General features: G+C 36.6%; 1 protein-coding gene across 2 annotated transcripts; it reads left to right on the plus strand.

The window, feature by feature from the left end:
* The first annotated feature begins 1,124 nt into the window (after positions 1 to 1,124).
* On the plus strand, positions 1,125 to 8,079 carry LOC114267867 (short-chain dehydrogenase TIC 32, chloroplastic). 2 transcript variants are annotated; one of them, XM_082882272.1, is made up of 8 exons: positions 1,125 to 1,403; positions 3,391 to 3,622; positions 3,813 to 3,889; positions 4,039 to 4,192; positions 4,321 to 4,399; positions 5,074 to 5,158; positions 6,912 to 6,958; positions 7,591 to 8,079. In XM_082882272.1, exons 1-8 carry the CDS (start codon positions 1,295 to 1,297, stop codon positions 7,750 to 7,752), a joined length of 945 nt encoding a protein of 314 aa, XP_082738398.1. In that variant the 5' UTR covers positions 1,125 to 1,294; the 3' UTR covers positions 7,753 to 8,079. The 2 variants fall into 2 exon arrangements, with proteins under 2 accessions (XP_082738398.1, XP_082738401.1); XM_082882275.1 differs by lacking the exon at positions 5,074 to 5,158 and having other exon boundaries at positions 1,136 to 1,403.
* Positions 8,080 to 26,992: the final 18,913 nt, after the last annotated feature.

The raw sequence follows: 26,992 nt of genomic DNA on the forward strand, positions 1-26,992 counted from the left end.
CTTAAGTCCGTTTGGGGACTTAACTATTTTAATTATTTGACTAAAAAAAGTTTATATTTGAGATGATAATTAGATTTTTTTGTAATCGATTTGAAAGTTATGAGAGAAAAAATAAAATGATTATAGTTTGGATGTAATATTTTATTTTATTAACTATATTAGCCTATTTTGTCTTTATTGACTATTTAACTAAAAAGCAAAAAAAACTATATGTCCAAACACGACCAATTTATATGGACACTTTTTTTAATAGTAGTTTTACATTCACATAATTTCTTTTCTCCACAATCCTCTTAATAATGTGGCAAGACAAAATGCATATAAAGAGAGTTTTGAGAAAATATTTGAATGTGAGTTTACTTGTTAAATTTTGGTTGCTACATCATTATGAAGATTGTGAAAAACAATTCCTGTGAATAAATCATTTTTGTTTTTTTTTTATTTATCAGTATATATGTTTACCTTACTATTAAAATTTTGAGTCATTCCCTATGTATTATACAATTTCCCATATAGTTAGGCTTTGTTTGGAAAGATGGTTTATGGGTTTTTTTGACAATTTTAATCATAAAAGACGAAATAGGCTATTTTAGTCACAACAAACAAAACATCACATCCAACTCATAATCATTACACTCTTTTCTTACAAAAAAAGTTAAAAAAGCCAAAAAATTAAAAAGTTCTTCCCAAACCAAACTTTTTAGCCCAGGCTAAATTAGTCAAAAAAGTTAAAAAGTCAAAAAGTAAGTTACTTCCCAAACAAAACCTTAATAGTTTTTCAGTTATGGTGGGCATGTGGGTGAGAGCGTCTACGTTAGCCTCATTAAATATAAATTTTAGTTAAATATAATTAATAAATTATAAAATTCTTATTTTATTAAGCTTAACAAATTATTTTTAAATTAACTTTTGGTTAATTTTGCTGTAATACTTTAATAAATTTGTTGAGATATATTCATTAATTATTCAATAGTTTATCATTATTTTGATATATTTGACCTCATTTTTAAAATTTTTTTTTTAAGTACTATTCATCGAACAGATATTTAAAAATTATTCAAATACAAAAAATGAATAAAAATAAATATTTTAATAAAATAGAATTTTAAATTAAAAATTCTGATAGAATGTGCGTATAAAAAAAAGTTATAAAATGTAAGGGTGTGAATGCCGTTATGAGGTTGAATTTAAAACACTCGTTCGCGTCAAAAGGCTTCAACTTCAAGCTGGGTAGGAAACTCTCCAGTCCAGCAGATTCAAGAGTGAGGAGAGAGAGAGAGAGAGAGAGAGAGAAATGTGGTGGTGGTATGGCAGAAAAGGGGCTTCTGGGTTCTCGTATTATTCGACAGCGGAGGAAGTCACTCACGGAATCGATGGCTCTGGTCTCACTGCAATTGTCACAGGTCCATTTTTTTAATATATATATTTATTTTCTTTTCTGGGTTTCGTTTTTTGCTTTATTAAAAATCTTTTTCTTCGAAATTCCTTACTATCGAAATCGCCAGGGATTTTTAATTTGTACTTTTTACTATTAGATAGTGTCCATAGATCTCATAATAAAAATTCATAGTGGACCTCCACAGGACCTTTTCTTGAAGAAACCATACGTAGTCACCACCGCTATGGGTGTAACCGGCGGTTCGGTTTGATCGGTGTTAAAGAGCATATTTAGCACTGAACCGGTCCTTTCAATTTTTATGATTGAGAAACCAATACGTACCGTATTCTATGGTTTGGTTTTATCGATTTTGTCAGTTTAATATAGAAGAGAAATTTATATGAAATTTTAAAAGGTTTTATAGTAAATTATAGAATTTTATGTTGAAAATAAATGAAGAAAATATATGAAAATTGCTCTATAGATGATTCTGTACATGTATGAATTGATTATTATATGATGTGTGAGTTATTATATATGTGTGAAAGGTTTTTATTTTGCCACATATGCACAGCTTATTAGACAATATTTGTGTTTTTCCTTCCGCTTCTGCGCCCCTATTGATAACTATGCTTGATTTTCTGTCTAAGGCTGTAGCTAAACTCATGATTATTGGCCGGTTATGATGCTAACTTCTAGGGGCGAGTTCGGGTCATGACAGTAGAGGTCGTTTCGAAAATTGAAGGATAAAAAGTTTAAGTGTAAATTACAGTAAATCTCCTTAAACTATGACTCATTTGCACTTTGACCCTTTGAATTTCGAAACTCAACAATTAACTCCCTCAAAATATGATCTTATTGCAGTACTAACCCTATTTGTTAGGATTTTGTTAGAAATTTACGGAAAATCAGGTCATGTATAAAGCACATGATACATTTGTTGAACTTTTAGAACAATAATACCTGTTATGGATTGTTTTAGGATAATAATACTCTTAACTGGTAATTTCATTTGTACTTTGTCTTCTTATCTTAGTGGCAAAATGCAAACGAAATAACCAAATAAGGGTATTATTGCCCTAAAATTTAATAAATGTGTCATTACTTTACACATGATCTGATTTTTTGTAAATTCTTAAGAAAATCTTAACAAAAATGATTAACTGTAATAAGATAATACTTTAAGACGGTTAACTGTATAGTTTTGAAGTTCAATGGGCAAAATATAAACGGATCATAGTTTAAGAAGATAAATTGTAATTTATCCAAGGTTTAACTTACCCTTTACTAAGGAGTATAAAATAATTAACCTACTATCTCTGTTATGTTTCTTCAGACAAATTATTTGGATCACAACCAATGAAACTTACGAAATTTGTTCCTTCTTTTTTGTTAAATAAAAGAAAAGAAAAGAAAAGAAATAGTTAAATCATAATAATAGTAATGTTCGGAAGGTTTCATTTTTATTCACATAACCAGTTGCATAAATTGTTCTCAAGTTGCCCCTTCCAATTTCCATGCCTATATAAACATCACCATTCTGTTTCCCTTAGAAGTTCATAAACTATGTACCAACAAATAGAACATATATTGCTGGTTCATTAGACTTATGAAGTTATGACCAAATGTATCATAGCCAATTTTCAACTTGTCTTTCTTTATTTTTTGGAGAAATATATTGCAGTGGTCATTAGAAGTTATATGTGTTCTGAATGAAGAGTATATTTGGGATGAGAATTGGATTATTTATTTATTTATTATTATTTAAAATTCTTGCCTTCATCCTCTTTCTCCAATACCACCGCGGACTCAAGTGAATATGCACAATTTCTAGGAAAATTTGGGAGATTTTTATAAGCTTTTCGAGCATCGTTACATTTTTCCAAATATTATTATCCTTTTTTTTTTTAAATTTTTTTTTTTATAACTAAATGCATGGAGTAGCCTGTATTACACTGGCATTTGCTGGAATGTGTTTTTTTGCCTAATGGTGAGTGCAAATACAAATACAGGAGCATCAAGTGGTATTGGGGCGGAAACTGCGCGTGTCCTTGCATTACGGGGTGTCCATGTTATCATGGGTGTGAGGAATATGGGTGCAGGAGAAGAGGTTAAAGAAGCTATTGCTAATGAAGTTCCAGCTGCTAAGATTGATGTCATGGAGTTGGATCTCAGTTCAATAGCATCTGTTAGGAAATTCGCATTAGATTTCGCTTCCTTGGGTATCCCACTGAACCTTCTAATGTAAGTAAGACGAGGAATGATATCATAGAATCAAGAAATAAATCACTTTGCTTCATTCATGGTCTGCCAGCCATTATTTATTTACATGGTTTTTTTATCTTGTTGTGCTTCGTATGTGTGTGTATTGTGCTTGGTGTGTAATCTTTACTCGTTGGTTTAATTACATCTTGTCTTTCTTTGTTGTAATTAGTAACAATGCAGGAATAGGAACTCACTTCATGCTTTCCAAGGACAACATAGAGCTACAGTTTGCCACAAACCATTTAGGTATATATGTTGCATATTACTAAGTCTACTCCTGATCACTTCATATGAAAATAAATAAATAAAAGAAGTTGATAAAGAAGAAAGTTTACTTTGATGCAAGACGCCACCATTATTATTGTTGTTTTTGTAAATTATAAGCCCATTTGCAGGTCATTTTCTTTTGACAAATCTTTTATTGGACACCATAAAGAAAACGTCACGTGAAACCAAAAGAGAAGGAAGAATTGTAAATGTTTCATCAGAGGGGCACCGATTTACGTATCGTGAAGGAATTCGTTTTGATAATATCAATGATGAAGCAGGGTAAAATTTTGAATTGAAGTTATTTATGAGATATGTAATGTGCATATATTAGGACAACAATTTTTAAAAAGAAATAAATAAAAATATGTTTTTGAAGTTGTGTTTCTACTTGATTAATTTTTATACAGATACAGCAGTGCACGCGCATATGGCCAATCAAAGCTTGCTAACATTTTGCATGCTAATGAGCTTGCAAGACGTTTAAAGGTATTTTTTTGTTGTGTTCATGAATCTGAATGAAGTTCCATGTAACCTCCTCTGCTATCAGTTTTTAGCATTGAGAAGGGTTCCATTGACTCTATCGATATAAATCACTTTTTTACACTGGATGTATGTTTGTCTACTAGGCCTAAACAACGAATCTTTGTCCTTCAAGAGTACCTTGATGTTTATTTTTTATTTTTATTTTTTTGACTTAGTAATTAGAATGGCCATGTGCAGTTGAAGAAACATGTGAACCAGGGCAAACAGAGAAGGAAAGCTCTGAGCAAGTTGTATGGATGAACAAATATATTTTATTATTATTATATTTTTGTGTACATTGGAGGTCGTAACTTAGGGAAGGAGAGCCTTTCATGTGGCAAGCGTTGAACCCTTGACCTCTTGGTGAGGTGTAAGGCTTCTGCCCAATTGAGCTAGTCCCAGTCAGTTTAGATGAACAATAATTATTAGCCTTTCTCTACTTTACCTTTCATAGGTACTATGCATAATTGATTTGTTTGTAATTTTATAATTTAGTAGGAAGGTTGAATAATGATTTATCGGAATTATCAGATAATGTGTAAACATTTATTCTTGACTTGTGCTCGTCAGGCATGCAAGCTAATTTAGATCTAAAAATGTATGTTGTTGTTGTTGGTGGTGGTGTCTTATTTGAATAGGAAGATGGTGCGGAAATAACTGCAAATTCGTTACATCCAGGAGCAATTACCACCAACCTCTACCGTAGTAACAGCCTTATTATGGGTATCTCTAAGACACCTCCTTGATCTGATTATGTAATTCCAGTTGATTATTGCATATTCTAGTAGTACTGTAGTGTCACCATTTTTAGAATTATGGTATGTTTTTGTCACATCATCTTGTAACAGAACTTATTTGACTTTCTATGTTAACATTGATGTGAATTTTTTTGTTTTTTATTTTTTATTTTATATATTTAGCTATGCCATTGAATACAGACATAGTATCTAAAGCCTAAATGAACAACCTAGCCTACCCATCAACTTATCTTTTCTTATAATCATTTTCACTGCTTTTAAAACAATTCACTAGCCACAATGATGTCCACATACTTATTTTAATTTGACAATTGTGTTTGTATACTGAGAACAATGGTAGTTTTTTATGCAAGCAGCTGTAATAGTACTACTATTAGTGTAAGCGCGCAATGGGGATGATGGAGGGGATCCATACACATATTGTAGGCATAGATAGATAGAAATTCTAGGTTTATTTTTATTTTTATTTTTTCTTTCATAATCCAAAGTCACAGTGTAGACATTTTACTTGTTTCCTCCTTATTGAGATTGATTCATTATTTGAGTCTAGATGCACAGATCCTTGTTGCTGGGCTTCCAATTGATTTGCCATGTTTCAAGGTGTATATATATCTTTGCACTAGGAATCTTAAGTTTTCTACCAAAACTCTTTGAGAGAGCACCGAAAACTCTTTGAGAGAGCCCATTCGGTGCTCCATCCTTCACCAGGTTAACCGCAATTTGAGAGTGAGATTAGATTTCCGTACTGTTCTAAACTTTCTCCAGAATAATAGTTAAACCCTTGTAGACCTCCTACAATTCATCGTCGATGCTAGTACAATTCTCCAATTGACCAAAGATGCTAACAACCCACATTCCTATTTCAGCAATTCCTGGATCTCCTTTGTGCCGCCCATTCATATAGATATGTTGCGAACACACATCCACATTTCGGATCCACCACGTGTCATGTTAATGGTTTCAATTATTATTACATTAATGTCTATTATATCTTTCTGCCATAAATTCATGTTCATATACATCACAAATAAAAATATTTAATTTTTTGGGGTTGTGTTCGTTCTCTAATTTTTTTCAAAATCATTTGTGTCCTGTGTTTGTGTCCATGTTTCTTAGATTTGAGTTTTTTCTACGAAAACATGGCCTTGAGGAGTGAAGTAGGGTGATTGATGGTTTTTTGGCATAATTTTGAAATAAATTTCTTGCCATTCTACCATATAGCAGATTTCTTTCTCCCACAGTTCTATTTGTTGTTGTTCCCTTTCTTCTTCACTTTTTTCCCTCTCATCTCTTCTTTTATTTTTCTCTGCTTCTGCCTAATGCTTCATCAGTGAGCCATGAGTCAAAATTCTCAATCCATTGTATTCAATAACCAAAAGTGTCTCCTATTAATAATAAACCCAATAGTTGTAGACCAACTAGAAAGGAATAAGAAAATAAATACTAAATTGCAAAATAACAAAAATTAGATATTAATAATTTCTTAAATTAAAATGTCTCCTAAAATCCAACTCAAATAAATCAATTTTGCCTCTTTTGGCCATGCCTCACATAAGTGGGAAGAATATCAAGCCTCCGCATGTGATCCCCATCACTTGCGTCTTAGTATTGTGATATTTGCAATCTACTCACGAGGATTTCTCTATATTTGTTGTTGCTAGTAGTGAAGGATTTGTACTCTTACACTGCAATCTTGTTTTTCTTTTTGTTTGTTGCAGGTCTTGTTAACAAACTTGGTAAATATGTGCTTAAAAATGTTCAACAAGTAAGTTTTTTATTCAACTCATGTATACAAATCTTGGTTATGTTGCACTTGGATGAATGAATTGTCCCAATTTAAATGTATATGGGTTTGATTAAAGTTTTCTAGTTATTTATCCAATAAAAGAAAAAAGAGGAAAATTTGGGTTCTTATTTCACGGATTCAATTCTCCTCTGTTTGAAATCTTAAAATGATTGAGCTGTGGTTACCACAAAAAAGATGATTTGAAACACAGTTTGAGAAACCTCCTACTATGAGCATCACTTCAAAACTAATTGTGTAGTTCATTTTAAGTGAAGGAAAATAACTATTATTTGATTTTTTTCCCTCATCTTTCATTGTTGGATGAGAATTTTACAGTCAGCTCGAACATTTACATTGTGGCACATTATATATGGAATCTTTGGTTGACATGAGTTTTTCGTTTTTGCCTTTCCTAAAGATTGGAAGAAGGTTCCCTTCATTTGAAAAGCCTAATTGGAAAAACGAATGACAAAGCAAAACATGAAATATACCAACATTTGTCAGAAAATTTGATTAACGTCATAATCCTTAATCATATCATATTGCTCATAAGTATGTTTGCGTTTTTATTTATTTTATTATTTTAAATATTTCATGAAATCTGGGTGTAGGGAGCAGCAACTACATGCTATGTGGCATTGCATCCACAAGTGAAGGGGATTAGTGGTGAATATTTTGCAGACAACAACTTGGCCAAAGCAAGTTCACAGGCTACAGATGTTGAGTTGGCTAGGAAACTTTGGGATTTCAGTGCCACATTGGTTAAGAAATAGTTATTCCATTGTAATTTCATTAAAATCTTTCATACCTTTAAAAATTACAAGTGAATCCAAAAGATGGTTGTGTGTGTGTGTGTGTGTGTAATAGAGTGGGTGGAGTTTTCCTTTAGATGAAAGAGGAATTATAATGACTAGTCTTGTGTTGGGTAACTCGACCCTTAGTGGAACAAGCAGAAATTGATAAATAGACTTTCCATCTTAGTTGGAAGCAGAAGGTGTCTTGACTGTCAATCATGGAAAGATCACTTGACACTAGTAATTTAGTTAATTTAATATGTTTTCTACTTATTGTTAATGAATAAAAATAGTGTGTTGTGGTTACATTGATGGTTGGAATTATTGAAGTTAAAATTTTGATTTTCCAATTCCTAAAGGATTTAAAAAGATGCATGTTGCTAGCTTGTGTGGGTTTGGAGTTAACACTGGTTTGTGTTTTTAAGTGCTTCTTTCTTGTATATAATTAACAAAATCAACAAATTATATAAATACATAAAGATGAATGCTTTAACTATGTTTGGGTTGTGCTTGGCACCCTTTTTTGCCCAAGTGTTATGGATATAAAATTACTGTTGGGTAATTTATAAAAATGATAATAAAGTTTTTATAGGTATTTTCAAAACTTTTCTTGTTTTATTTTGAAAAGCGTGAAACAAGTTTGAAAATTTGTCCCACATTGAAAAGAGAGTAAACGATGGGACTCTTAATAAATAGCAACATAGATCTTTTGAACATGAAATTGTGGTATGGATGTTAATGTATATTGTGGTGTAATGTCCCGAAAAATAATTATAATAAAATGAGGCTAATGATTAATTAGACGACATCATAAGCCCTAACTTTGAATCTAGAGCTTGTGCTACAAGTTAATGATATGAAATATAAAAATGTCTTAATGGCTACAACTTTTCAAAACGATACTTGGTTACAACAAAAGTGAGTTTAAACTCAATATAAATAAAGTCGTAGGTTTGTACAAAATAAATACAACAATAACAAATAGAGAAGCTTTTGGCTCCAAGTCTTCCCAAACTACTATCTTAACGGAAGCATATCATCAGCACCTGAAAATAGTTTTCCACATAGGGTGAGATAAAGCCCAGTAGAGATACTCTAACACAGTATATGAATCTTAACAAAGCTATAGGGCGAATGCATATGCAATGCTCGAGCCAAAACTTTTTATATCTTTTTTCGAAACTATGCAATGCCAGGTTATGTCACAATTTATGAAATCATTTGAACAGGGCGGTGGTTACAACACTGGGAATCTCTAGGATGTGTCTGCAAGTAAGCTACAAGCACTACTAATTGCCATTTTTACCAGTATTAACCGAAAAGCTCGGCAACTATCCGTGCGGGTTTCTAGACTTTAACTAAGGACACACATACTAACTTAATATCATAACTACACTTTCTACCTAGATTCACCAGGGTATTCAGCCTTTTTTTTTTTTTTTCCAAAATAGTATACATTTTCAATGTGTTAAATAAGTTACGATGCTTAATGCAAATGGATGATAGTTTCAATCCACCTAATTGTCATGCAATTTTCACAATAATTATAACTATCCTCCGCTGATAGTCCAAAACATATATCTCTAAACAAATAAATAATTTTCAATACATATATACTTTCTAACATCTTCAAATAGGAGTGATAATTAATATCCAACTCCACCACCATCATCATTATCATCGTTCTAATTTCATAAAACCAATGTTAATTCCATTTTTTTCTTTACAAATCAAATGTTCACAAATTAGGGCAAAATCCCATTTCTTTAAAAATCATCCCCAAGGATAAAAATCCATCATTTCATCACATGTCAACCACATTTACAAACCCATATACCTATTCAAGAACCCATTTTGAAAACTCCTATTTTGATTTCAAACCAAACCCTAGATTTTTATCAAAAATCTCCTAAATCACAATATCCTTTTTAAAAGACAAATAACTAAATTAAAAATCATAAAAAGAGTCAAAGTAATCCTTACCTCAAAGAAGAAGACTAAAAGGAAAGATGGGTAGAACTCGACGGAGCTGAAAGCACGAACTTCTCCGATTAGAAAGAAGCCCTCGACGTGCTCTCTCTTTTTATCAAAGGGGCTAGGGTGTAGAGATCGATGGATTAAGGTGTATTTAAAGTTTAGAGATGGTTTCTATAGAGAGAGAGTGTAGATTTGAGACTTAGAGAGAGAGAGAGAGAAGTGAAAAAATGACTTAAAAAGTAGTTTTTACGAACTGATATACACATAGACCGTTTGAGTGCATGAATGGTCACTCGAGCGACCAGATACAACAAGAGAGACCGCTCGAGTGAACAAAGTATCACTTGAGCGAAGAACACCGCACTCCTAGTACTTTTGCAAGTACTTTTGCAGGCCTACAAAAGTATTGAGAGTTCCAAAAGACTGCTCGAGTGCAAGAAAGACCACTTGAGCCAAGATCGCTCGAGCGCACGAAACACCGCTTGAGCGAAGAATGCCATACTCTCAGTAGTTTTGTAGACCGGCAAAAGTATTGGAAGTTCTCAAAGTTCGCTTGAGCGCAAGAAAGTTCGCTCGAGCGAACAAGCCAAAATCTCAGCAGCACAGTTTTGAAACAACTAACTCCCACCCTGTTTCAAATACAACCAAGACACTCTAATAGCCAAACTCAACAAGGAATAAGATGGAAGAAGACATGAACAACCATCAAGACAATAAAACCTGGATCTAAAACAATGAATGGGTCAGGTTTAAACCAAAAACGCTATATGTGGGATCTCCCCGAAGGGTATCCGAGTGCGATTGATAGTTTAAACTCCCGTCTGGTTTCACAAATGCAATGTGAAATGAAATGAAAGTCAAAATCTGGAAAATTCATAGAAAATCACTAATCATATGAAATGCCAAACTCAGACTACATCACTAGTCTCTGAGTTACCACCTAATTTTTTGAAAAAACTAAGAAACCCATGACTTGTGCCAAAAAGGCCACTATGCATCTCAACCAAAGTGTCTTGATTCGGGAACTTAAGTAAGAGGGGGAAATGCCATGAATTTAGTATTTCTGCTCACCCGATCAAAAGATCGGCCTTTACTAATTCACAATATGAGATTCACTGTCAATATATGCTGATGTTTTGATTATTAATGCTATTTTATTAGATGGAGTAAACAAATATCGACTAAATCACTTGTCTTGGAATGTTTTGATCTCATGCATTTTGAAAAAGATTTGAAATGTGCAACTCTAAAGCAAATAAGAGTTCACATGCATAAAGATCAAAATCATCCCAAATCAAGTGAAAAAACCTCCATCCACAGGAATTCAAAAAGGTAAATCAAATAAGTACGTAGCTACATGGTAGAATGCTAGATGAAATAAAGAAAAAGAAATACACACAAGCAAGATGCTAAGAAAAAAGAGGCTCACCTAGTACTCCTCCGCACCCACCAAGTGCAAAAATATTAGAAAACATGCATGATCCTAGATATAAGAAACTAATGCAATGCACACACAAGAAATGCAACTAAAGACTTGGCTACTAGCATGTGACATGTTAACCATCACAAGACATGTGATTGCGTACAAAATCACACAAGTAATGATAAAACACTAAGTAGCCTACCCCCAAATAGGCTATGATACACTAAGTATCCAAATTAGGATAGGGCAACCCTACCCCCAAATAGGCATGAATGCGAATTATATGCTTATGTGATATCTTGTCTTAAATGGAAATGATTTAATTTGATTCCGGGGATCAACAATCAGAAAAACAATAATCTAGGGGTCTAATTAGGCAGTGATTTGATTCAGGGGCAATTTGAGTTTATTCTGGACAGTGATTTGATTACAAAATCTGGGGCTTCAATTTAGGCATTGATTCGGTCCTGATTATGATTGTGGCAATCAGTAGTAAATTAGGAAATGGTTTCCTAATTTAAAGAATCTGAGTTTGAATTTGAAATCTTACTTTAGTGATCAATTAGGAATGGTTGCCTTTCCAACATGGAATTTAAGTAGAATCCTTATTTTAGAATAAAATATGTGATCAAGATACAACTTCCCAAAAAAAAAAAAAAAGAAAAAAAAAAGGTAAATGATAAAAGCCATCATAAGTAGAGTTTTAGAAATTATGAAAAGAGTTTGATTGAATAAGACTTCTTAAGTTGCTAACTTAAGGAGAATTTTGATTTCATGGAAAAATGGTAGATAAGGAAGTGGTGACCAAATCTTTCATTTTGAAATGAATTTTTGAATCCCCTAAGAGATATGTGATTAGGAGAGATTATTTGATTGATTTCTTGGAATAAAATCCATAACTCCTTTGGAAGGATTTTTTGAATAAAAAAAAAAAAAAAAAAACCTTCATCTTAGATTAAATGAAAATTTTTAAGTTATTGACTTTGGGAGAATTTCAATTTCAAGGCAAAATGGTAGACAAGGAAGTGGTGACCAAGTCTTTCATTTTGAATAAAATTCCAATTCCCCTGAAAGGTATTTAACTAGAAGATAATTATTTGATTGATTACTTGGAGTAAAATCCAAAACTCCTTGGGGGAAGAATTTTTTTTAAAATATATATATATATATATATATATATGAGTAGAATTTTGGAAATTATGGAGGGTGTTGGTTTGAATGAAAATCTTTAAGTTATTGACTTTGGGGAAATTTTGATTTTATGGAAAAATGAATGACAAAGGAAGTGATGACCAAGTCTTCCATTTTGAGTAAACTTTCCATTCCCTTAAAAGGTATTTGACTATGAGATGATTGTTCAATTAGATGCTTGGAATAAAATATGAATTTCCTTGAAAAATTTTTGAAATAAAATTTGAGTAGGGTTAGGAAATTATAGAAAGCATTTGATTGAAGAAAATCTTTGGGGTATTAGCTTTGGAAGGAACCATAATTTTGTGAAAAATGGTAAATAAGGAAGTGGTGACTAAATCTTCCATTTTAAATAAAATTTTGGTTCCTCTAGAAGGTATATGGCTAAGAGATGGTTATTTGATTGATTTCTTGAATAAAATTTGGACTCCTTGATTTAAAAAAAAAGTTGAAAAAAAAAGAGAGAAATGAAAGACAATTGAAACTGTAATTTGATCATGTATTTTTAAATAAAATTGGGACTCCTTAAGTGAATAGTAAAGAATGGGAAGGCAATTGTTAGGTTGCTCACTTTGGTAAGAATTCAAAATTCCATAAAATTCTTGGTTAGGAAACTATTACCTAAATAGTGATGATGATGTTGAAATCTAATGGTAAATTTGAGAAGAATTTGATTGGGCTTCACCTGCTTAATCTTAGGATTGTTTGCAACCATCGCTCCTGGAAAAGAAATTTCTTGAGCCAAGTGGACTATACCTAGTCGGTTGTCTCGTACTCAAGATATAGTTGATCAAAAGCCCGTGTTAGTCTAACTCAAGTCACAATAAAAAAGAGGATTTGCAAGCTACATCCCAAGCCCATCTGAGCAGTCTATCTAACCCAGAAAAAGCCTAGTCATCTCAGAAAAAGTCCAACCAAAAAAAAAAAAAACCCTTGTCCACACAAAAAAAAAAAAAAAATGAAAAAAAAAGAATAGAGTCCATCTAAGTTAGAAAAAGCCCAATCATTTAAGAAAAAGTCAAAAAAAAAAAGAAGAAGAAGAAGAAGAAGAAGAAGAAGAAGAAGAAGAAGAAGAAAGAAAACCTAGTCCACCCAATAAAAAGGAAAGAACAAAAGAAAAGAAAAGAAAAGAGTCTATCCAACCCAGAAAAGCCCAACCCATCTAGTCTAGAAAAAGCTTGATCTAATTTAAAAGAAAACCAAGTCAAAACTGCATTAGAAAATGGGCAAGATAGATTGACATGGGTTGACTTTGAGATTGGATTAGGTACAGAGATTGAGCACATTGGCCTGGGAAACTTCAATTATGTGACGACATTGGAAAATGGAGGATTAGAAGAGGATGTCACCAAATACATAGAGGATGCAATGAACAACCAACCTCAAAACTGGTCCATTGAAATTGTCTTCTCTATGAATTTAATAATGAGTCTAGTAGTGAGTCAAGTAAGTCAAAATCTGGCCTATTGGATTTTGATGCATCCTTCAATTCGAATCGCCTGAAGCTTATAAATCTGGGAGTAGGAATTGAGTCTAAGTATTCCATCTATTTTGAGTTTGAGTTAGATGTAAGTCCCCCACCTTCAATTACTGAAATAATGAGTATTTTGAGTACTTTGTAGTACCATTAGTTAACAATGTCAATTCCATTAATTTCGAAAATGAAAATGATTTTGAGAAATAAACTCTTCAAAGCAGAAAAGAGTTAATTGAATGGAAAAAGGAAAGACGAGCTAAACTTGTAATGGATAAAATGATTTCAATAAACCTAGGTATTGAGGAAAGTCCTCGTATAGTCCAGATTGGATCCATGCTGTCTTTAGAGAAGTGTGAGCGTATAGTTGCTTTTTAAAAAGAAGTTAAAGGTGTTTTTGCGTGGTCCTATGAAGACATGCTTGGAATCGATCAAAAGATTGTACAACATGAAATCCCTCTAGACTTCACAGCTAAACTCGTGAAATTAAAATTGAAAATGAAAGGAGCCCACCTTAATAGATCACTTAAAGTCAAATCAAAGGTAATTAAAAAGGTCAAAGCATTAGGGGCATAGAGAATCTTACTACACTAAGGCACAGGGTTGCGCTGTTGGAAAACACCGAAGCAATTTGGCAAAAGATCACTGCTACAAGATCCACAAAAGAATGGAATGGGGATGACATGATTGTCAAATCCAAAGAAAGAGAGGGCCATTGCGTTTGCATTAGAAAAATTCTTTTAGAAGATTTATGGATTTTTCTAATACTAAGGTTGAATTCACAGAAGTGTACATTCGGGGTAATAGCTGGAAAAATGTTAGGGTTTCTCATCACACAAAAGCACATAGAAGTGGATCCTTCTAAAATCAAAGCTAATCCTAGAAATGCCTCCAAGAAGTGAAAAGGAGGTTAGAAGCTTTCTAGGCAAAGTGCAATTCATAAGTCAATTCGTCGCAAAATTGACATCGACCTATGAATTACTATTCAATCTTTTAAGGAAGAGGACCAAGGTCCAATGGAATAAGCATAGAAACCCCATTTTGACTAACCCTAAGACTTCAGGCGCTTACAAGCCTTCCAATGATCAAATGGTAAATTACTTTAATGTTTAAAGATGTTTGGAGTTGCTGTGTAAACCCATTTTTTGTGAAAAATCAACTTTTTGCAAAAATGACCATTTTACCCTTGAGCCTATTTTTATCCAAAAACCAACTTTTTAACCCTGGGAAAGAGAGAGAAGCTTGATTGTGCTTTGATCAAATGCATTTTCCAAGGATTAGTAACCAGTTTTTATCAAAAACATTAATCAAAATGCAATTCAGGCTTACTTGTGTTGCAAGCAAGCTAAGGACATGGGACCTTGCACTTGTGTATGCATGTATGGCATGTGTACCAAGACAAAGTGTGCGTACGCATGCTAGATGTGAGTGTGCACATTACTTGTGCGTACGCACTTTGAAGCGTGGTAGATTTATTTTTGAAAAACTCAACTTGGTGTATTTTTGGTGGAAACAGCAGAAGGGAAAGTGATGAAACCCTAGAAGGGTTTCAAAACCTCCCCTTAGCTATATAAATAGAGCCTCTCTCCCTCACTTGAAAGGGGTGAAGAAACTGAAGGCTTTTGTGAGATTTTTGAGAGCCAAACACCTCATTCTCATTTCCTTTGACCTTAGCTCCAAAAATAACACACTCCAAAGCAATTATAGGCCTCTGAAAAACATCGAAGCACTGAAGAACTCAACCCAAACTCGGAATTCAAGATTAAAGGAGGCTTGCAAGTAAGGAACATGATTTTTCTTGTTTATTTCGTGTTCACTCTTCGTTTTACATAAACCAGTAGATAAATCCTCATGTTCCTTAGATTTCTTCTTATTTATTTTATTGTATTTTCTTTATTAAATATGTGATATTTAGGTTGTAGAAGTTGTTCCTTAGATTTCTTCTCACTTATTTTTTTGTATTTTCTTTATTAAATATGTGATATAAATATGTAATTGAAGTTAGAAAGACTTCCTTATTAAAAGTGTTAAAAACTCTCTTCTCAACCAATTTTGAACATGGAAATGGGTTTTACATACATATTTCATGAGTAAGAAGATGAGTCTTTAGCTACTTTTGATGAGTTATATGTATTTCCCCCCCTTTATTCCCTATTTTCTTAGAAGTCCTATAGAGCTTTCACAAGCTTTGTAAGACTTCCCCTATGAAATGATGACAATCTACTCTCTCTAATTAATAGCATGGATTTGAGTATTAATTTAATCTTATTCACAAAGAGATGAATGTAGATTTCCATCTATTTATTTGGTTTGGTGTTTCCTAGCTTCAATTGTCATACTTGTTAGATTTTCCATTTGATAGCGTTTTGTACATATGCATCTCTTGGAAAAGTTTTGTTTGTTTTGTCTTGGTTTGGTTGCATGAAAAACAGGAATTCCTAAATGATTTTCCAAAGGTGAAATAGAGCAGCAAACAAATTTTCGATGGATGATTTTCCAAAGGAGAAATAAAGTTTATGTTTTTCTTTTAATTTGAGAGATTTATGAGGTTTTATTTTGTTGTAATATTTTATTCCTCTCTCTCTCATTCAATATATAATTATTTAGTGTTGTAATAATTTCCTACCCCGCTCTCTTTATCCCGTTCTTTTACTTGCTTTCCTTGTTTGTAAATATGCATCATATTTTGCTTTTTTATCATATCCATGCTTTGCATCTATGTTTCATGCATCTTGATTCGGCTAAATTTGCATTTATGGATTAATCAATTCTTATGTGATTATGTGAGCTACCTTATGTTCTTCAGATGATTCACATGTCATATATTAGAAGCCCAATCTTTAGTTGCATTCCATGAGTGAATTGCATTAGTATTTTGTATATAAGATCATGCATATTTCTTAACTTTATTTTGTAGCTGTTCGCGGGATATCTGTAAATATGTAAGTTTTTATGGTTTAGCATCCCACTTGTGTATGGTTTTCTTACTATGTTTAAGTATCCTATCATGTAGCTACTTGCTTACTTGATATAACTGGATGAATGCCGGTGGATGGAGGTTGTGTCACTCAATTTGGAATGATGTTGATTTTCATGTTTGTAAACTCAATTTCTATAGGTTGTACATGTTCAAAATTCTTTTAAAATACATGAAATCAAGTTGCTCCAAAATGCATGGCATAGTCTATACTTGTTTGCTTCACATCGTAAATTTTAGGATTTATTAAATAATTGGAACATGAACATATAAAGGAAATAAAACTCATATCATGGTTTAGTCTAGGCCAATCTTTTGATTGGGTGAGTAGGGGTGCTCAATTAATAACCTTCCCCTCTCATACCTAAGGTTCGAGCCAAGCATCCTTGGTTATGATGAACAATGGCCTTGGCACGAGTCATGGGTTTCCTAATATTTTCAAAATATTAGGTGGCAACTCTAAGATCTGGTGATGTTGTCCATTTTTGGCAAAGGTTTTGTAATAAACATAGATTTTCTATAAAAGTTGCCAAATCTGGACTCTCATCTATGTTTCACATTGTAGTCGTGAGACTAGATCAAAGAAATCGAGGGTTCGAACTATTTAGCGTGCGCCGGTACCCCCAGGCGATGCGACAGTTTCTGGTGACTCCACTGGGGATATTAAGAAACCTTGACTTGAACTCCATGATATGACTTTTATTTTCAGTTATATCTTCATTGCATTGCATGCATTGGTGGGAGTGTAGACATATTTTTTGTGACACTATACCTATCTCTATGTTACTTTGGAGGCCATGTGTTACAACGTTTTGAGATCTGTCAAAAAGGTAGCTCTGCTATCTAAGGTTCTTAGACTTCGAACAGAGGCTATATTGACTCTTTTGATTTCCTGGGACCATCATTGGTTATTACCTAAAGGACTCTTTCGTAATGTCACCTTGACTTTAATCCCTAGAGTATAGAGCCAACCTTGTGCATATAGTGAGCTATAGTACCTTCCAAAATTAGGACAAGATGCTCTCCCATTTCTAGGATGTATGATACTGCTTGTTTGAATAGTGAAGCCCTAAATCATTTCAAAGCTAGGACATAGTAACCCTAGCCCCCATAGGGGTGTTTGTTCTCTTTCTTACTATGTGTTATGTCTAATGTATGGGATCCATACAGAGCTTCTTAGATTCAATGGTTTAGGCATTTCAGTTTATGGGGTTGAATTCAGTTTTTTAGTGTGCTTTAGCAGTAATCAGTTGAGAGGGCATGCTGCTAAAATTTGACTGGGGGTCTGTTTTATTTTTGCAAGGTAGTTGGGTACCATAGCTACAGAACAGTCAAATATCCCCCAAGTTCTGTGGACTTGTGCTGGTAGTAGGGGTGGGCGCGGGTCGGTTGCGGCCACGGAACCTCCAATCCGCCATCCGTCCGCCAGATTGGCGGATTGAAGAAAATCAATCCGCATCCGTCCGCTAATCCGGCGGATGTGGATTGAGCGGATTGGCGGTTTGGCGGATGGATGCGAATCGGTTTGGCGGTTTAAAATTTTATAAATTTTCAACATAATTCAACTTGTGCACTTCCTCAAACAAAAAAAGAAAAAAAAGAAAAAGAAAGCATTACAGTCAATGACTTAAAAAAAATATTACAATCACTGTATGCCTTATCCAAAGAAAAAAAGTTTGAAACTTTAGAATATCATGATCACTGCATGCCTCATCCACATATTACAATCACAGTATGATTCATCCCCATAAAGTATTACAATCTGTGATTCTTAAAATATAATAACAATTCAAATCACCAAAACCATGAACAGAGCAGTAGTAGAGATTGAATGTCTCTGTATTGTTACATCTACATATGTTTTTGAAAACAAAAACCAACCAGCATATATCATATTTTCTATTTATTATTTTTAGAGTTACATTTAAAAACTAAAAAATATATATGAATAATACGTTTATTTTTTTCAATTCAAAAAATATATTCAAGTTGAAAACTTTTTTTCAACAGAATATTTAAACTCTTTTTCAATTGAAAACACAAATATAATATTTAAACAAATTAAAAATACAAAGTTTTATAAATTACTAGGGGTGCTCGCGATTTGGCGGTTTGGCGGTTCGGTTGCGGCCAAAAAATCTCAAATCCGCCATCCGTCCGCCAAATTGGCGGATTTGAGAAAATCAATCCGCAACCGTCCGCTCGTCATCACGCATCCGTCCAAAATGCGGCGGATCAGTTTGGTTCGGTCGGTTTTGGCGGATCGGTATATCCGCTGCTCACCCCTAGCTGGTAGACTCTGTAAGACTATAGATTTGGTTCAAGGACAACCAGTGTTAGTTTCTTTGCCACTGGTTATACGAAAAAGAAAAGCAAAAGCCTCACTAAATGTTCAGAGTACCCCTTCTTAACCAGCTAGATCATCTCCACCCAATTTATCAGCGTCAGTGATGCCTTAGGTTCCAAAAAATATAGGGGACATGTTGTTGGCCCTTCAATAAAGTTTGGATGTTACGCCCAATACAGTGGCCACCCGTGGTGATGCTCTTGCTCAATTGCGACCCCCATCTAGGAGCATCAGCTACTCAACCACCTCTGGTGGCTCACCTAATCCCACCTCCACTAGTTGAGGAATTTTTTGAACACAACTTACTAGAAGACTTGAGGGTTCTTGCGCAGTTATCGGGAGGACCTTTTCCTCTTCTACAACCAACATGAGGGCTCTTTCCCTTGGAAACAAATGAGTTTGATTCGACTATGCTAAAACTGGCCAAGTTAGAGAAAATGTTTTAAAGGTCACAGGGAATCAACGCTATCCTAGACATTGAAGAGTGTATACGAAAACAACTGTCAAATTGCTAGAAAGGTTTAAAGTGCCACACATTGATAGGTTTGATAGAGCTGGTGACCTTATGGTCCACATTCGCCTCTTCTCAAATGTTCTAAAACCTATGGGCCTGACTCGGCCTCAAAGACTTTCCTTGTTTGGAAGAAATTTATCTGGTGTAGCAGCCATTTGGTATGCTAAATTAGAAGATTCGGTGAAACAAAGTTAGGAAGAATTGGCTAAGGCTTTTGTTACCTAATATGCTTACAACACCCAGATTGAAGTAACCACCTAGGACTGAGAAGCAACCTAACAGGAACTTGATAAAGGTTTCGTAGCCCTCATTACCAAATGGAGGGTGTAGACACCCCATTTTTGACCGTCCTCAAGACTTGGACGTCACCATTGGAACACTTGGTGATTATCCATGTTTGTGTTCGTTTGGAGTTCCCGGAGGTCTCGGCTACGCGCCTTGCCTCAGGATCTCCAAACTCGACTGTTTAGTGTCTGGTTTTGCACCAAAACACTTGTGTTTTGCCTTGGAGGGGCAGGGAATGCCTTGTGAGGCATCCTCACACATCACCGGCCATGGCCAGAGGCCACCGGCTGGTGCCACCGGCTGGTGTTTTGTTTCCATCGGCAATCTATATTGCCGGTCGGCACTCTTTGTTGCCGGTCGGCAGTCAATTTTGTCAAAATGGAAATTTTGAGCAGCCGACTACTGTTCATCTTCTTTTGCAGATATTTTAACACAGCTATCTTGCATTTGGCTCCCCTCCATACACGTGTATGGGGGGATCTCTCTCTTTAGAAGCTTGTCTTGTAAGCTTTACAAGACAAAGAGCTCTATAAAGAGAGGGCTTCTCTCTTGGCTTTAGGGTTAGACATTTTAGACAGCCATTTTAGGGTTTGAGTTCTAGGGCTAGGATTTATACATATTCTATCTCTATACCTCTCTCTCATTTGGCCTTTGTGTGTGTATAAGTGTGTTTGTGTATTACTATTGCACACAAACACATAGTGTTACACCTTTTCTTGGTTCTTGAAGGGCCAGAGGTTTGTTCTTGAAGCTTGGGAGCTGTTTTGAACCCAAAGAAGCTGCTGGAGCTTCATTTGTGAAGAGGGTCTTCAAGGGTAAGAAGTTTGTCCCTTTATTCCCCATTTTTGCATACTATTTTTGCCTATCTTAGAACTATTTTTGAGCTTAGTGTATAATATAACAAAGTTCTGTTTTTAGGCCCTCTAAATAGTTTGTTTAGAGTGTTTTGTGGTTTGGAGGTGTTTGACCCCTCTTAAGCCTTGAGGGGCTCCATTTTGTGCTATTTTGAGTGAGCTCCGGGACTTTGGTGTTTGGGCCTCCTCACCACTGAAATCTTGAGGGATTTCAGTGGTAAGGATGGTGCCTTGAAGTCCCAAGAAGGAGAGGGCCACCCCCTCTCCTTGTTGTCCTTGAAAAGGACCATTTTTGGCCTTTTGAGGGAGCACCTAGCTTAGGCTCTTGTTGATCATGCCTTAGCTGATTTTTGTGCTTATTATGTCATAATATGCCTCTTTTTTTAGTTGGTTTTGGTACACCATGCATGCTTAGCATACCTACCTTGTAATGCCATGTTTAGGCCTTAACATGCCTTAGGTTGTAAACCATCATTCAAGCATGTTTTAGGTCTAGCTTTGTGAAGCTTTTGTACTTATTTTGCCATGCTAGAGGTCTGTCCTTAGTCATTTTGGTCGGCCATGACGTGTTTAGTATAGCCCCTTTGCATTTTGGCTTGTTGACCTTAAGTATGTGAGGGTATAACATGCGTTACTTGCTTTGATTTAATGGTTTGGCACCATTTATAGCATCATTTCAGTCCCCTTAGCATGCTTGTATGCTTGCCTCGGATGCCTCTTTGATGCCTTATGAGCTTGTGTGGTATGCTCCTTGAAAATGTATTTGTGCATGCTTTTGAATTCAAGCCACTTAGATGCCATCTAAGTGGTCTTTTGGGCTTTGTTTTATGTGCTAAAACTCTGTTTTTGGTCATTTAAGTCTTGCCATGTGTGGTCATATCAAGTGTATTTCAATACTTCATTAGCTTGCCTTGAATGCTTGGGCCATTTGTTGCATGTTTAGCCTATCTTGTTTGCTTGGTTTGGCACCATGTCATTGCATGATTTTCAGAGCTTAATGCATGCCCCATGTCCATGATTATTCCCTTTTAAGTGTGCTTAAAAGATGCCCTTTGATGCTTAAGTGTTTAGGCCTTAACATGTGCATGTGTGTATGTGTGTTTGATCCCATCTTCTTAAGCTTTGGCCACTGTTTTGGACCTAACTTAGAGCCGTCCAATTAGTGTAAGCCCATCCCTTGCATGCCATTCAAGTGTTGTTACATTATCCCATGTTTGCATGCTTTGGTTGCATGTGTCACATGCTTGAAATCATTTGCATTTGGCATGCATTCCCTTGGTCAAATTACTAGCATGTGGCATGATTAGATTACATCTTGCATGCTCTAAGTAGTTTGCATAATTGTGGCATGCTTGTTTGCCTTGTTGCTTAGGTTGTGTACCTAATGTGCATTGCATGCTCGCTTTTATACCATGTTGCATGTTAGTTAACGTGCTTAGGTTGCATTGAACATGCATGCCTTGTCCCTTGATTTAGTGATAGGGATTGGGCCCCTTTGTTTTGTTGGTTTGCATTGCACTTAACATCAAAATGTGCACACTTGGTCCCTTGGGCCATCACGTATGGAAATGCGCAATTGATGGTCCGAGAACCAAGGAGCGTATCCCTTTGAGTCACTAACATGATAAGGGACATGATTGGTGCATACATTGCTTGAATTGCATTACCATGCTATGCCTTGCCCTCTGCTGCTGTCAATTGCAGATTCTGCAGGAACTTTCTGCCGACCGGCAGTGTTAAGTGCCGACCGGCAATCCTTCCTGGGCCGATAGCTTCACCAACAGCCGGTGATCACATACCACTGCCGGTGGCCATTCTACTCAGCCGGTGGTGTCTCTCAATATCCAGGGAAGCAATCCTGAGACTTTGGCAGTCTTCAGAGGAGTATAGCAGGGAAAACAGAGGCAGCTTGCGCATGGCAGTGCACTTCCGAGCAGAACCGAGCACGCGCGCATTGAACCCTCTTCCCGAGGCCCATGTTATTGCTTTTCTTATGCTTAGTTAATTTGTTAATTAATTAGGTGATTTGTAATAATTAATTAGCTTATAGGTTAATTATCTGTAATATTTATTTGGTCCCTCCGAGCGAGGGCGAATCTGTAATAAGTGTGGGTGCGTGTGTGTGCATGTCTTCCAATCCCCACTTCTTTCTTCCCTTTTACTTACCTGCTTTGATGGTTAGTAATAGGACATGTTTAATTTAGCATACCTTATGCTATGCATGCGTGCATCCATACATTTGTCTTGCATGCACCGGGCTCGGTACATCATGCTAACTGCATTTGTACTTCAATTCCAAATTGAATACGTGCATCAATTGATTGCATTTCACATCCCATGTTTAAGTTAGCCAAGCCCACTCTAAATTGCATCCTGTATGTGTTGCATTAGTCAATTTGACATGAACTAGGACCATGCATGTTGGCTAACTAGTTTTTTGTTTTGGCTCGGAGTACTCGGTAAGCATTTATGCTTTAGCGTACCGCATGCGTGTGAGTGTTGCCATAGCAACATGATTACCATGAGGCTAGCTGCTTATGTGATATAACTGCTTGAATGCTTGTGGGTGAAGGTTGGATTGTCTGAGTTGGAAAAACTCGTTGAAATCCGTATTTTAGCCTACTTGCGAGTAGCAAATTCCAAAACATTTTCCAAAACAAACGGATATGCAATGCTTATTCCCAAATTAGGCAATCTAGTCTATACTTGTTTGGCTGTGCGCATAACATAGTAATTCTAGGCTAATAATCGGGATAAGAACACATAACGTTTTCAAAAACGGATATCACGGTTAGTAGAGGCCGATCTTCAGATCGGGCGAGAGGGGGTGCTCATAGTTGACCTTCCCCAATCGTACCCTAGCTCCCGAGCCAAGGCAACTTTGGTGATGACGGACACGTGGCCTTTGGCACCGAGTCAGGATTTCCTAAATTCTCCCATTTTAAAATATTTAGGTGGCGACTTTGTATCTGGCAAAGCAGTCCATGTTTGGTACTTCTTTTCAAAAATCTGTTTCTCAAAACGATTTGCCGGATTTGGACTCTTTGGTTCAGATTAAGAACCGTGACACTAATCGAGTCCGAACTATAGCGAGGGCCCCCCACGCAGCGTGTCTACAGTTTCTGGCAACTCTGCTGGGGATATTTAGAGAGCTTGACTCGAACTCATGATATCCTGTTTTGATCTCATTTATGTGTCTCTTTGCATCGTATGTGCATTGGTGCGCCTAGGACACCGTGTTTGCCATCTGCCATTCCTGAACGGTTTGCCGCAGGCTTGTCTTGTCAAGGCATGACCATAAGGCTGACCGATTATGGGCTCTGACAGTATGGGAACACAAACCCCGGTTTTACCGGGGCACCCTTTTCGACCATTCGACCTAGTGCATATTCGGATCCATAGTGACCATTCCAAGCTAGGACAGGTTGCTTACCCGATGTTAGGTTGTTTGAAAACTGCTGCGTGCATAGTGAAACCCTAGCTTCTGACGAAATAGGACAGGGAAACCCTACCCCTCTATAGGGGTGTTTTGGCTCTCTTTACTTGCTATGTGCTTTTAGAGTGTATCTCTACAGGAACGTACATATCAGTTTGCAAGTTTGAGTATCGGACTTGAGGGCATCAGTGTCAGTTATGAGAATCAGTTATCTGTGGGTATGCGATTTAGTATTTTGGGGACAGTGATTCTGGTGAACAGTGATCAGTAGAAGAGTGCAGTTGTTCGGCTACACCCGTGTTTGATCTGTTTGGGCTGAAATGCTGTTTGTTTTTCCTTTCAGTTCAGAGTGTCCAGAGAATTGATACAGAATAGCCAGTGTTCCCTTTGCTAAGGCAGGACTTGTGATGACGCAGAATTCAGAAGAGATTGTGGTTATGACAGCTACGCTAGATCAAGGGATCACCCTGCGGGATGAAACCAATGTTGATATATCGCATCCGCCTAGGTTGCCTGTCGCACGCCCAGTCTGGACCCCCCAGTTGTATCAGGCTCGTGAGCCCACCACATTCGAGCTGATGGGAATGATTGGTGACCTCCAGAGATCCATGGCCGATCTGGCCTATGGAATATCGACTTCGCCACCAGCGGCACCGTATGCCGGGAATTTCATGCCACAGGAGCCCCTGCTACTGGGGCGGATTGTGATAGAGCTCAGCCAGCCAGAGGTGGCTTCCAGCTACAGCCACGACATGTCAGCAACAACCGGGCTTCGCTTTGAAGTAGTAACCCAAACCTTTGACCAGGCTGAGGCCAGAGATAAGAACAAAATGAAGGCAGATGCCGATCCCATTGAACAACTGCTGCGGGCAGTCGAGGCTTTGAAAGCCGGGGGGATGAACAAGCAACAGATATTCGCAGTTGTGGCAAAAACTGTGGAGGATGCTTTCCCCACTCCACCTGAGGGTAGCTCAAGCCAGTTAGAAAATTGGGATAGGCCCCGTTATGCCAGAACAGTTCCTCCTATTCCCAACCCTGCACCGGGAAAGGATCAGGAAGCCAAGGTGGCGCCTGCCGACCCTTTCGCTTGTGCGTCTAGTAAGAACGCTCAGACTTCAAAATACCTGCCCCGAGGGCGCAGGGTCTTTCATGCTCTCTACATGCCTCTGTCTAAGGCACTTCAGGTCCTTACCGAGAGGGGACACCTTAAACCCTTGGAGCCTCGGCCTCTCCTGAAGAATCTCCCTGCTACGTATGATGCTGCTCAGTATTGCGCGTACCACCAGCAGACAGGCCATGCTACCGACAATTGTTTCCGCCTCCGTCATGAGGTGCAAGATTTGATTGACAACGAGGTTATCCTCCCGCCCACCTCAGCCAAGTCCGTTACCACCCAGTTATTGGATTTTGAGGACACAGATACTGCAAGTATGTAATCAGAAAATGAACCACCTGCGGGCGACATTTGGTATATTTTGAATGTGGCATCTGGCACGCATTTTTGAGCATCTGTGAACGCTAGCTTTGTAAATTCTGGCTTGGGTATCGAGTCAGTCTTTTGTTTTGAGTCTGTCTCTTTGTCTTGAGTCAGTATTTTTGCTTAAGGGTCTGTCTTGTTGTAGCGAGTCAGTCCCCTTTGTATAGAATACTAGGTGATTCCGGGGTTGTTGCCTCGAACACCGTTTTGTCTTGTAATTACCCGTTTTTGTTTTTGAGTCTGTTTCTGCCGAGGGGCCAGTTACACCAACAAATCTGATTGAAACAGCTGTGGCTATCTCATTTTCATGCTTGCTTTCAGTGTGAGTTAGTTGTGCCAGAGGATTTGAATGGGCTGACAGTACATCTCGCCTGCTCTCCTGCGCGCCAAACTCATTGCATTAGCCTAAGTTTTTCAAAAACCCCTTTTGAGCACTGCGGTGATAAAAACGAAGAGGAAGGAATTCCTCGGGTTTTGTAAAATTTTGATCATTTTGAGAGAAAGAGAGGCATGCTAAGCCTTTTAACGAATGAAATCATGCTTGTCAGCGTGAGTACTGGGAAGGACCCTGGCTTGATCCAGATTGGTTCCAACTATCTTCGGCGCGAGCGATTTGTCGCTTTCTTAAAAACTTTCAAAAATGAATGTTTTGTGCGGCCCTGTGAAGACTTGTGTGGAATCGCTCTTGAGATTGTGCAGCCTAGGATCGCTCTCAGCCTCAAGATTCAACACGTCCGTTTCGAACCTTGAACCCATTCAGAAAGTTCAACGGTCAAACGCCATGTAAGGTCTGTATGGCCAGATCAGAAGCAGCCCTCGATCAAGAGGCACCAAAGTCGAATCAAAACGAGTAGATCTCACCAGAAGAAGCTCGTGGAGCAGCCATGATGGATTCTCTTATAAATCATTGCAACAGCCGTCCTCCTAGATACAGAGAGGCTTCAACTTCAAAAACCATTCGGCATGGACTTGTTACACTTTTACCCTTTGAGACACTCGCTGGGTTGAAAACCCGGAAGGGCGACCTAGGCAAAAGTTAGAGCAAGAGAAAAATACAAAAAAAAAAAGAGCAAAAAATACAAAAAAAGAAGAAAAGAAAAGAAAAGAAAAAAATGCGAAAAAGAAATGAACAAAAAAGGAAAATGAAAAGAAGCTCGCGAGGTCGAAAACCCGCATCGAGCACCTTGGTAAAAGTTAGAGCCTGAAAAGTGAAGGTTAAAATACCCGAGTGTACCTTAACCGGAACTACGTAAGGCTTGATTCC

The sequence above is a fragment of the Camellia sinensis genome, chromosome 1 (assembly GCF_055761805.1).
Source record: "Camellia sinensis isolate YWXY chromosome 1, ASM5576180v1, whole genome shotgun sequence".
In the NCBI taxonomy this organism is placed as follows: Eukaryota; Viridiplantae; Streptophyta; class Magnoliopsida; order Ericales; family Theaceae; genus Camellia; species Camellia sinensis.